A 12,694-nucleotide genomic window follows, 5' to 3' on the forward strand; every position below is an offset into this window, starting at 1 on the left:
ATAATAATCAAAGTTTGAAATTACATACGTCGGCAAGTAGTGAGGTAGGCAATGATGAATAGTTTCTCTATGGTAGTTATATCCTTGTTATTATACAGTTATGATAGCTTATCTCTTTGATTAAAAACATAAAAATATAGAAGAGTGAATTAAACAAATTGCTATGTAGTGTATTCAAGCAAGTGTATATTTGTATAATAAAATTTCTAAATAAAATTGATATTTTTTAAATTACATTGTACGTGAAAATATATTAATATAATTAATAAAATGACTTTTAACACATTGTAACTATTATGTAATTATAATTTATATTACAATTTATATTGCAATTATAATATAAACATATAATATATATAAAATTAAAGCATATTATAATATTTAATGAGCTTAAAATTTTTATTTCTTATTTAATTTTAAACTAAAATTTATTTATAATTTTATTAAACAGAAACAATTTTAAAAATTATTAAAGTAGATGCATGGTGCAGTGATTATACTAAATTGATATTATAGTCTGTCATATTATTTTTTTTTTTTCGTGTTAGCGAAATGTTTCTTTGTTGTACGTGATTGGAAGTGCGTTTCTTTCTTGCACGTACGTGTACCGGAAATTTATTACATGGTTCAAAGTAGACAAAACTTTACCTGTCGTAAAATCAGCTGTCCTGCGTTTAAGCCCCTTTCTCTTAGATATTATATATAGATATATACAATGTACAGAGTATTTCAAGTCTGCTGTTTTTTCTTATTCCATCTGTAGAAATTTGATTTGCAGTTAACAGGTTTTTAAAAATTTCAAAATTTTAATATTAAAACTTATTTTAGGATGAATGACAACTTTTTTCGGGACCTTCAAGAAAAATTCAATATCAATATAGAACAGATAATAAATAAACTCGCGACTTTACCTCTGTATTCTAAGGAAATATATTTCGAGAGAAACCGCAAACCGCAAGTTTTCAATTATCTCGTCATATGCTAAAAGCGGAAGAGCGATACTCGTTCTTTCGTTTCGGTTAATCTTGAAGGCTACGTGTGAAGACTTTATGAAATGTCGCACGGCATTTAGCAGGTTTCTGCGTTCTAGCAGAGCAATTAATTTCTCTCAGTACTCTCTCGTGAGTAATGTTGGGAATCGAGACAACTTTGGTTTTCAATAGAATGAAGGATGTTACGTAATGCAATGTACATCACTGGAGAAATCTTGCGTTTAAGAATCTTTATCTTTACAATTCTTGTTATACAATGCTGGAGAGGAATCACTATTGTTATTATTTATTGATTCTTTGATCAATTAATTATTAATTTTTTTCTTTAATATAATAAGAATTGAATTAAAATTTTGTTTTTATTTTTTAATATTATATTACTTTTGTATTTGTTAATATTTTATTAGTTACACTTAAAAATAGATTCTAATAATTATGTAAAAAAGTTAAATAGAACAGATAGATAAACTTTTATTAACTTGAATTTGTTAAATATTTTTAATTTTGAAATGCTTATATTTTCAACAATATGTCCAATGTGTTAAGATTTCAAAGAATAGTCAACAATATAATGCCTATAATACTTATAATTTTGATAGATATTTGTCTACTATTGTTTTATTCTCGAGCTTTTGTCATTGCTTCTTATTGTTTGAACATAAAAATTTCAGAAATTTATAAAATTTTATTCTTTAAATTTTCAAATGTCTTATTTCTAACATTGCTCATGGGAAGTGCATACAATTTAACATTTCCCTTCTATAAGTCGTTGCTCTTGTAGCATGCCGTCGCTCAACGTGCACGGAACGAAAAAGAAGTCGGTTGGCTTTGTCGATCAAGTGTCGCCCGACAGGTATAATTGCCTATGCGGCACAAACTTGCAGTTTAACCAAATTCCGATTCCAGTGAAGCGAGAGTAAGCACATGAAATACTTGAGACAGATTTGTCGCAAACGGCACCGATAGCACTTTGCCGGTGTTATTGCTTAGATGTTTTCTGAAACTTCACTAGGATCGGTAAGTGGTCCTAGTTCACTTAGCGTAGGTGGCAGATAGAAAGCAGAGCGACAGCTGAAAGTTCGCGTGCTTACATTCAAACGAGTCGCAAGAGGATGGCAATTCTGTAAGAATACTGTAAATTACCGGCTTTCACGATAGCGTAACAGGCTAAAACGTTCGCTAGCCAGGAATGAGATTTATACCGTTGCTGAAGTTAAACTGAAAGTATCAGATTCTCTTGGATGTTGTAAAATACATAGGTATATACGTGTTTCTCTTTAAATTTATTGTGATTTCGATATTTTGCTTATTTACTAATAATTGTTTTTGAAATTATAATCTTTTTATTGTAAATTTGATATAATATTTAATAACAATTATTAACAATTAACCTAAATAAATACTTTTTTACTTAAGACTTTTTTCATAAGGCAAATTAAAAATATAAAAAAAATGTCATGTATATTTATGTATAATATTATAAGACCTTACGCAAGACCGTTTTAAAAATATATATTATTTGCTTCAGTTTATAGTTAAAATTTTAATTTATATTAATACAACTTTTTAAAAGTTAATATATTTTTCTTTGAAAATTTATAAATTATTTTTGATAGCTTTGTTTAAACATGATTGAGCTTATGTAACGCTGCTTGTGTGCGCTGTCAAGTTAGCAAAAAAAAAATTCACTTGGATCTTTTAAGCAAAAGATTAATCGCCGCGAGGTTCGCATTGTCGGTATTAAATCCTTGTCGAAGAGGAATCGTTGCTCGACGGTATATACAATTCCGCCCACGCAAGCGGCGTGGTCGAAAAAAACTTTCGGTGCAACTCGTTTGAGTGAGTAAGGCGCAATACGCTATAAGATATAAAAATGAGATGGAAAAAATATGCATTACAATATTTCATGTTTTAAATATGTCAGATTTTATTTTGGAATCATCTTCGATAATTTAAAATAAATCTTTTATTATTTTTGAAAAAGATAAATAAGAATTTTATAATTATAAACGATTAAATGTTAAAAATTTGTTTATGAATTATATTTTAAAAGCGTAAATATATAACAAAATACATAATAGAATTTTTGTCTAATTAAAATTTTTTTGTTAATATATTACCTTTTTTATATTTCGAAAATTATTTATAAGAAATTTTAATCTCGAAAGTTACAATAGCACAATCTTTATTACATAAAAATCAATTTAAAACTCCAAGAAATATTACATTGATATTTTATTATAATTATGATATGCTGAATTGTGTTGTGATCGGGCCCTTAGCATCTCGGACACTTAGTCTTCCTCTGGGCACGACGTAACAAAGGAAACGACAACCTTTCTTTTGCGGCGACCGTGGCCGTGGAACGGCCGTGGACGCGTTGCGAAGGCTCGTAGGAAAGAGGAAGTACGAGTCGTATTCGTAAAGGCGTATGTGATGACATACGTAGATGAACACGATGAAGGCGTTGTTTCCTGCGACCTTTAACGGGTCCAGTAAAGAACCTGGAATTTTCAGCTCTCTCTTGGCTTTCTGATGTAACATCTATCGGCTGAATACTGACGTTGTTCAAACTTTTTAATAAAGTTTATTACTTGATTGAATCAAAACGGTTTTTTTATAATTAGTTTTTTTACATTCAATTTTAATTCACATAAATAAAAAATATTAGTTAATGTTGTAATGTAGTTATAACGTTAGTTAACTTTTTGTAATATATGTATAAGATTTTATAATGTATAAACGCGGATATTCTCTTATTACGCTTTGTACGCACAGCTATTCAATTAAATCTTTTCGCGTGCGTGAGACTTTCCTAAAACTTTTTTAGAGTTCATATTTTAAGCAATTTCTATTCTGAACGTGTTCTTGAGCTACTTGTGGTGAGCTGATCGTGTATTCGTCCATCAATAAACAGATGTCAGATTGCGAATTATCTGAAACCCGTTAACCGTACATTAAATATTCTTAGAGCTGCCTGCTCAGAACATGCCTACTTCATATAAATATAATAATACACGGGTTCTCTTTTCAATTCGTCGAAAAACATCGGGCTTCTGGAAGTGTACCTTTAACTGTATCTTTAACTCGAGATTTATCCTTGATAAAATTGTGCAACATAATTCACAATTTTTTGCGATGCATCTATTTGCATCCTACATTAATGCGAAGTTAAACGCACAGTCCGGCAAAATTGCTATTCATTAATCAATGTGCAATTTTGCACGGGACAATAATGGATTTGCATTATAAGCGTATAATGATTGGATATCTTCGTCGTGAATTGTTTGCACGGGTAAACAGTATTCAGCCTGTCGAGAAACATTTTAGAGAACTAGATTAGAAACACCGTTGTAATTACAGAGCTTGTTAGATGCCCTCACGTTCGATCGCTTCGATTCATTGCACATGCCATAATGATGGTCTATGTGATCTCTACAATCAAGATTATGGCACATCGTAATTTCATCGGCTTTTCCGCTTGCTCCCATTCCATCGAGATACACAAAGGACAGTGTTTAGAATCTTATAAATATTAATTATATTTTGTGTAATAACTAAAATAATTTATACCTAAAAAGAAATAATATAAAAAATAAAAGTTAATTATGATATATTAATCCGTCTTGTAATAGTATAATTTTTCATAATTTGTGTCTTTGAGAGTTATCAAAGAAGCAACGGCATTTCTTAAACAAACTTTAATGATAAGATAAAAATCAATGATTTATAAGATAAAGTGCATGATTTTACAATTTATTACACTTTTGTTATAATAATATTTGGATCACTTACGCAATCCTTCAGATATATTCTGTTTCACGAAGCTTGATATCATTCATTTCAATGTTGTTACTTGATATACCAGATCAGAAGAAGAAGGTGTAAATTAAATCAATTATGATACACAAAATTTTAAAAGTGAACTATATAGTAGGAGGCTACTTAAATCCTTCCTTTTGTCTTTGAATTAGTTATTGTTAAATAATAATAGATAAAAGTTTTATAGAAATTAAAGTTTCAATGCATGACCTAGTTACTAGATTTTTAATCACAATAAGATTTTTAAATAATATAATTTAGAATATTCTTAAAATTATTTATAAAAATTTAATAAAAATTGTTTGAAAAAACAAGAACATAAAAAAGATATTACAAGTTTATCAATTTAATAATAAAAAAGAAATAAATTAAAGAGTATTATTAACCAATTACTTTTATAGAAGAACTTTTATTAAAATGATAGAAAGAGAAACGATGAATTTAAAGGAAATAATTCAAATTTGTTATATATCTATTTAACAAATTTCAATTATTTTTTATAATTTAATTATTTCTCTTTTTCATTATTTGTCAAAAACTGTTGTCAATTTTACAATTTCTTTTCTAATTTTTACAAACTATTAAGTAAATAATTTATTTAAAGAATTTTTAAAATACATACAATTTGAATAAAATTTGATCTACATTCGCTTATATAAGCTGCTTCTAATGCAAAAAGTTTCAATAAATTCGATCTGCTTATTTAAAGCGTTCATTGTTCATGCGTCACTACGCTGTCTGGAGCAAAAAAGAGTGCTCTGTATTTCTTCGTACACCATGTAATCGATCTACTTTCAGGTCGAGGACAGACTCGGTAAGATCGAAATCTCCGTTGGCGGCTTCGCCAGCATCACCGGGACCGTTGTCGAATTCCTTGCACGGTAGTTTCCATGGCAGTCTAGGAAGCGATGGCATGTCTTGCAGTAGCGCCAGATCCTCTTCGGCGTCTCCCGATTCCGCAAGATATTCATCCTCACAGGTAATGACAGTTATCGTATTGGCTACTAATATGTCGAAAAGCTAGGAATACAAATTTGAAAATCTAAAGAGAATTTTACATCGTTTACGTGGAAGTTGAGATAAACATTCAAAATATACAGAGTTTTAAAATAATTTTTTGACAGAATTAAGAAATCAAAATCCTACGATTGTAAAATTCTAAAGTTATAAAAATTCTTTTCTTTTTCATTAAAAATTTTTATTATCTACGATTATTATTACGGACTTGCGCAAAAAAATGGAAAAATCCGCAAAGTTTGAAAGACTAAAAGAAAATATTTAAATTGTCTAGACACTCTAAACGTTAAGTCAAAAGAAATTTTCTCAGCTATATATCTTCACACATAAATACGCAATATATAAAAAACGCTTCGTTACGCATATAAATAAAAGAAACAGATAGTATTATGATGTAAATTGCTGATCGTGTGCTAATAATATTGCATTGCAATATTAATGAGCAATTAGATCATGCTACTTGTACTACATGATAAATTGTGTCTGAACCCACCTAAAGTGTTATACTTTGTAAACCTAGATCTACAAGTAAATTTTTTTTTCCGTGAAGATAAATTACGTTGCGATAAGAAACTGTGTCTACGCAGTAAATAGTCTTATTCTTATCTTTTTGCAATTATATAAATAGTTTTATGTACTGAGTGTCCCATTTCAACGGAAACTGTGAAATATCTTGAAAAATATGGTAGACATAAAAAAATGTTTCGAATAAAAGTTGTACGATCTAAAAATGGATAAATAATAGTCAAAGTTAAGTTTTCGAAAAAAATTAATTTTTCAGATTATACGGAGGTGATCGTCATTTTTAAAATAAAATATGATTAAAAAAAATTTATGATTTCCCTATTTTGCATATAAAAGTGTTAAGGTTGAATTGTCGAAAAAAATCAATAGCTTATAAGATATTTTACACTTTATTCTGGCATATTTCAACATAAAGTATAAAATATCTCGTAAAACATTTAATTTTTGGCAATTGTACTTCAATATTTTTATGTACAAAATAATGAAATGAATATATAAATATATTTATTTATTGAAGTAAAAAATATTTTTTAATATTTATGGATTACGGATATAAAATGTTAATTGATTTAAACTCGTGTCGATTTTTTTAATATCTAACTTTTGGTCAATCAATGTATCTCACAATCTTCATGTTAGGAGTCTTTTGGTTTCAACCTACTTGGTAAATTAGCCGGTTGGAAAGCGTAACTCTTCGACGAGACTGGCTTCGCTACACGTGACATTGCGTGCAGTGTGAAAGGAGCCTAAACACCGTAAGATTCGCTGCGCGGAAAGGTGCATTGCCACTTCGCGGTGACTCAGGAACGCTCCTTTTTCAAGAGTGGCCGTTTGCACTGCTTGGATGATCGGTGGATCATTGGGACGCGATCGTTTGGCTGACTAATCTGTCAGAAGTTTAAATTGCACTTTGCGCGCTCGCGGAATCGATTTTTCCGCTCCATTTTCCGCGCGCGCGTGTCGTCGCGTTCTCATTAGCTGGACTTGTTCTTCCTATGCGCAGAATGTTTTTGCACTTACGCTAATGGCCTCGCTTGCAAAACGGCCAAGCGATTTGTAATGCGGACTGCTACATATTCATCAAACAACGAGCACAGTAACCGCAAAGTTTTCATCCGACTATCTGGCACTAATAACTAGTAATTAAAGAAACATGTTTAATTTTTTTATTAATCTAGCGGTTTTTCTCTTCCTTTCGTTTCTTCCGCAAGTATTCTATTTATAAATATCTATTTTATTTTTTTATTTTTAAAGTTTATTTGGTAAACGTTATTTAACCGTTATTCCTTATTATTCTTTTGAAGTTATTGTTATTTTTCCCTCGGGACTTCCCACAGTTTCCACTCATCATGAAACCACTCAATATTGCTTACTTTTTTAACTCCATTTTATTAAGTCATCGCCTACGTGCAAATTGTAAGCAATTAAACAGATGATTGTCGAAGAACTCTGAAACTAGCGTCAGCCTGAATCCCACCATAATTATCGCTGCTTAATATTGCGATATCTCAAATTTAACCATTTGAAATTATATTTCAAAAAGTGCGTAATCTGCCTCCATTATTTATATCGTAGTAATTTAGTACACTTGGCAAATTTTCTCAGTAAGTAAGAGAAATTTAATGAGCGGGCATGCAAACGGAAGCGCGAATAGAAGTTTATCTATGGGCATCCTAATCACGTAGCAGACGATCATGTTTCTATAGGACGATGGGAAATCATTCCTGCCGGTCAGTTTCTTCCTATAGACGGTTACGCGTATACGTATGAATTATTAAGAGCGTTGCCTAGCTTTTACCACTTACATCATTATATTGCGTTCCATGTATGTATTTGCTTCATTGGCATTGTTCCCAATTCACAATTAAACAATAGTGTTTGCATTCTTTTCTGATTTCTTAAAGGATCCTCAAATTTTATAACAATATTATTGATATAATAGTAAAAATATAATTTCAAAATTAATAAATTTGACATTTACAAAATATTTTAACCAATAGTATAAACAAATTTTTATCTCAAGTTTTAATGTGATATAATTGAAAAATGCAAAGCAGTCTTTACTATAATGAAATGTATTTAAATACTCAATTACGATTTTTGTGAATGTACTCAAACATTTTTCCAACAAATCTGCGGATTTATCGTTTGATCTTAATCTGTCATACGATGCTCTCTCTGTATGTTGTAGATAACAAAGATTGACACGCGTAAACCGTCTGTACGCAGATCGGGGCCTCCGAAGGAATTTATTAATGTCTGTCTCGACACGCATAATTTCTACCGATCGCGGCATGGTGTACCGCCGTTACGACTCAGCAAGCAGGTTACTGTCGATCTTTCTTTTGCAATAAAATCGTAATAAAATCACAGCCCTCACTAAATGACTTCCGAGAATCGAGGAAACTCGATTTTTTATGCTTGTTCCGTTCTCGGAAGCGTGGAGGGATCTCTGCTGACAATTTTAACTGGAAACAACAATGTGTTTAACTAACAGTGTTTGTTTATTTCAGCTTTGCAAGACAAGTCAAGACTGGGCTAATATATTAGCGACTAGAGGTAGATTAGAACACAGAGCGAATATTGATTATGGAGAGAATCTCTATTGCATGTGGAGTTCCAATCCAAAGACTATTGTTGGCGGTGAAGAACCCGTGAATGATTGGTGAGATTATAACATATATTTATTTAATGCACATATTATCGACTACGTTACTATTGCTATATTGCATTACAATATTAAAATTGTGTTTTGAATAATTTAATAATATAGTAATAAAATTAAAAAAATGTTTTGCTGTTTCTTTATCAATATTTTAGAGCAACAATAAACGTAAATCTATTGAGTTTAAAATTGTTTAACTGTAAGCACCTAATTGCATTTTATTCATATTGAATTGTCTAATAGTAAATAATTATTTTATTGTAATTAAAATTATTTAACACAAATATCTATATGCTACATCTTATGTCATTTTTTAAAATTACAATGATAAAATAGTTATTTATATTTCATTATTTATATTAAAATATAACGTGTTGAAATCTCTTATCTGTTGTAGGTATGCTGAAGAGGCTCAGCATCAATACGGAAAGGAACCTACAACATTAAAGACTGGTCACTTCACGCAAGTGATCTGGAGGGACAGTACTGAATTAGGAGTAGGAATGGCTAGGAATAGAAATGGCGAGGTCTATGTTGTGTGTAATTACAATCCTGCTGGGAATTTCCTAGGCAGTTTCACAGAGAACGTTCTTCCACCTGTGGATGCTGGTCCTGCGAAACGGATTAATTTTACCGACCTAAAGCAACACTATATAAACGAGCAAACGTGGCAGCAGGAGGCATTACTGGTTCACAATGAATATCGAAGGAAACATCGTGTACCAGATTTAAGATTGAGTCCGGAGTTAACGGCTGCTGCCAAGGTAATTTTCTTCAAAATGTAGAAGCTATTATATTACTGTAATCATAATTTAATTACTGTAATAAGGTACCTGAGCCGAATAAGACTCATCTAAAATATTTTATTTTTTATAAATTCTATTTACAAAATTATTAAAATAAACTAAATGAGAATAAAATGTTTATTTCAATCACTTACCAAGATAAAATTATTTTTTATATAAAACATTTTTAAATAAACAAAAAAGAAATTTTTTTAACTTTGACATTGAGCCTTATTAAATTTTTATAGTTTTAATAAAGCCTGAATTAAAAATAAATTGAAAATAACAAAGGAATTAAACATTATTTTCCAACTCACTTTTAAAATGATTATTTATTACAAACACAAAATTTTTTAGGATCTATTTTATTTTAAAACACTGCAATTATTTTTAATTTTGTCTATAATTAGTATTTTAACTTTAAGAACTTTGGCTGTTTGAGTGCAATTTTAGCTTATGGAAAGTTAGCGTCATTAAAAATTGTTATTCTCTGTTACAAACCACATACATAATAAACAAATGACAATGGCTATGACTATAAATATATAAGTGGGCTTTATTTAATAATATATTATTTATAAAAAAGTATAGTAAAGTATTCAAAAATTATGTATATATATATTTGTTTTTTCTATAGTTTCTTTCTATAATTAGAAAGTTGAATATTATTATAATATTTTGTAATAAACCATAAAATAATGCAAACTTATTAAATTTACAACAAATTTTTATAAAAACAGTTTATTTACCTACTTTGTTACAAGTTTTTGTTGCATTGAATAAACATGTTGCTATTGGTATTAATTCCCTAGTCCCTCTTTATCTAGTTGTTATGACATTTTTTAAGCATACCATATATTTCAAATATATAACGTGTTTTTAAATAGTAAATTTTTAAGTCCGCTTTATTTAGTACTGGGCCTTATTCAGCTCAAGTACTTTATGTGTAAAAGGAAATAATTAATAATTTTAAAAGAAACCATAAAAATCAAATGCGTTATGTTTTTTATTCGTAGGCCTGGGCAAACACATTGCTAAATACAAATAAACTGATACCTCAGTCGTCGTCTCCGTACGGCGAAAATATTTATTCGATGCAGTGTTCCGATCCTAAACTGATCGTTTCTGCACGTGAAGTCATTTCAAAGTGGTATTCCGAGAAGAAGGAACATAAATTTAGCATCGAACCGAAAGTTCTCAATACATGTATGTATCAATTCCATATCCTTTAATATTACATATCAAATATAACAATTAACAAGAACATTAACAAAGTGGAAATGTATAACAGAAATTTCTTGTTAAACATTACAGTAAATTCTATAAAAAAATTAATTGATTTAATTTCATATTTATCCTGTAATAAAATTTGCAATATTTATATAATTACATATTCAGATAGCAAACAAAATTTATAAAAAATTTTCCAAATATTTATAATATTTATTTGAATATTTTATAAATATATATTTATAAAAATATTTCATAAACATTTTTGTGATCTTCGACTGAACAGATTATAAAAATTTATCATAAATATCACATAAAAATATTAACAAATTACGTGTAAGATATTACTTTAAATATTAATTATTTTTTTACCATAAATGTAACATAAAATATGTAGTTTATATTTTAATAACATTTTGAATAAAGATTTTATGATTTTTTTTCTTCGTCTATAAAATTAATACTTATATAATCTATAAAAAAATAAATAGTAATATTTTAATAAATATTGTGTGCTGCCTGTGTATTAATTTTCAATATCATAGGAAAATATTAGAAATACTTAAAAATTATGACAAAATTGTAAATGAAATATCCTCAAAATATTTTTACTTCTCGCTTACAGGCCACTTTACACAAATTGTCTGGAAAAGCACGACTGAAATGGGCATTGCTATGGCTAAGCGAGATGGTACTTGTGTTGTAGTGGCATGTTACCATCCGAGAGGTAACATAGTTGGACAGTTCACTGAAAATGTACTGAAGCCTGTGAAGGGCGTTTGTTAGCCGAACTTACTTCTATCGATAATGTATTTATGTATCGTGGAGATGAATTCGTAATATATGTAATGTATATACAACACTTGTGCATACACATATAATAAACATTCCACATACACATATTTTTAACTTTCTGTTTCTGTTATTCTTAGGAACCTCTAGCCTCAGTAAATAGTCATATGCAGTTATTTTTTAAAATATAATATTAAATAATTTATCAAAAATTAAAATAATTATTTTTCAACAAATATGCATTGTTATGATAGAATTTTTAATTTTTAATTTCCACTTAATTTATGATAAAAATAACTAATTAAAAATTTAGTCACTTTATTATTAACAAAACTTTAAAAATAATTAAAATTTTTATTATTTATAAAATAATGCGTTTTCTCACATCTCTGATTTTCTAAATATTTTACACTTTGAATAAGTTTAGTTTTTTTTTTATGTACGTGTTTAATAAATTTTTACACAAAGAGTTACTGCATGAGTAACTCTCTGATTAAAGTCGCCAATATCACCCAACATAAGTCTCTTAAAGCGATACCCTCTTGTTTCTTCAAAACTAAACATTTTATTAATCTTTTAACGTGTTAATATTAAAAATTAAATTAAATTCTGAAAATACTAAAATAATATTACAAATATGTTTTTGACATCGATAGTGTAACAACACAATGAAAGTAAGAAAGCCTTCTTCGGTCGCAGCTAGGACTTAAATAATAATTATCTTTTATACAATCATCATTTCCTTGAGATCATTTTTCATTACCCATGTTTATTCGAGCATATACATTATGGTAACATAAAATGCAATGCTGCTCGAGTTAACTCGGGTGCGTATATTTCTGCTGATTATCTGCCGTTTGACTTAA

The 12,694-nt window shown here is 29.0% G+C and overlaps 1 protein-coding gene across 6 annotated transcripts in view; it reads left to right on the forward strand.

Annotated features, from left to right (window-relative positions):
• Positions 1-11,945, forward strand: part of LOC105194335 (protein PRY1) — a 52,637-nt gene extending 40,692 nt beyond the window's left edge. For 4 of the 6 annotated variants that reach the window (XM_039446574.1, XM_039446577.1, XM_039446586.1 and 1 more), the window contains 7 exons: positions 1,774-1,908; positions 5,613-5,793; positions 8,548-8,682; positions 8,870-9,021; positions 9,419-9,785; positions 10,823-11,012; positions 11,662-11,945. In XM_039446574.1, coding sequence (XP_039302508.1) covers positions 1,774-1,908; positions 5,613-5,793; positions 8,548-8,682; positions 8,870-9,021; positions 9,419-9,785; positions 10,823-11,012; positions 11,662-11,822 — 1,321 coding nt within the window. In that variant the 3' untranslated portion in view covers positions 11,823-11,945. The remainder of the gene's footprint in view (positions 1-1,773; positions 1,909-5,612; positions 5,794-8,547; positions 8,683-8,869; positions 9,022-9,418; positions 9,786-10,822; positions 11,013-11,661) is intronic. The other 2 variants (XM_011159208.3, XM_011159210.3) reach the window with 2 other exon arrangements.
• Positions 11,946-12,694: the final 749 nt, after the last annotated feature.

The sequence above is a fragment of the Solenopsis invicta genome, chromosome 1 (assembly GCF_016802725.1).
Source record: "Solenopsis invicta isolate M01_SB chromosome 1, UNIL_Sinv_3.0, whole genome shotgun sequence".
NCBI classification, from domain to species: Eukaryota; Metazoa; Arthropoda; class Insecta; order Hymenoptera; family Formicidae; genus Solenopsis; species Solenopsis invicta.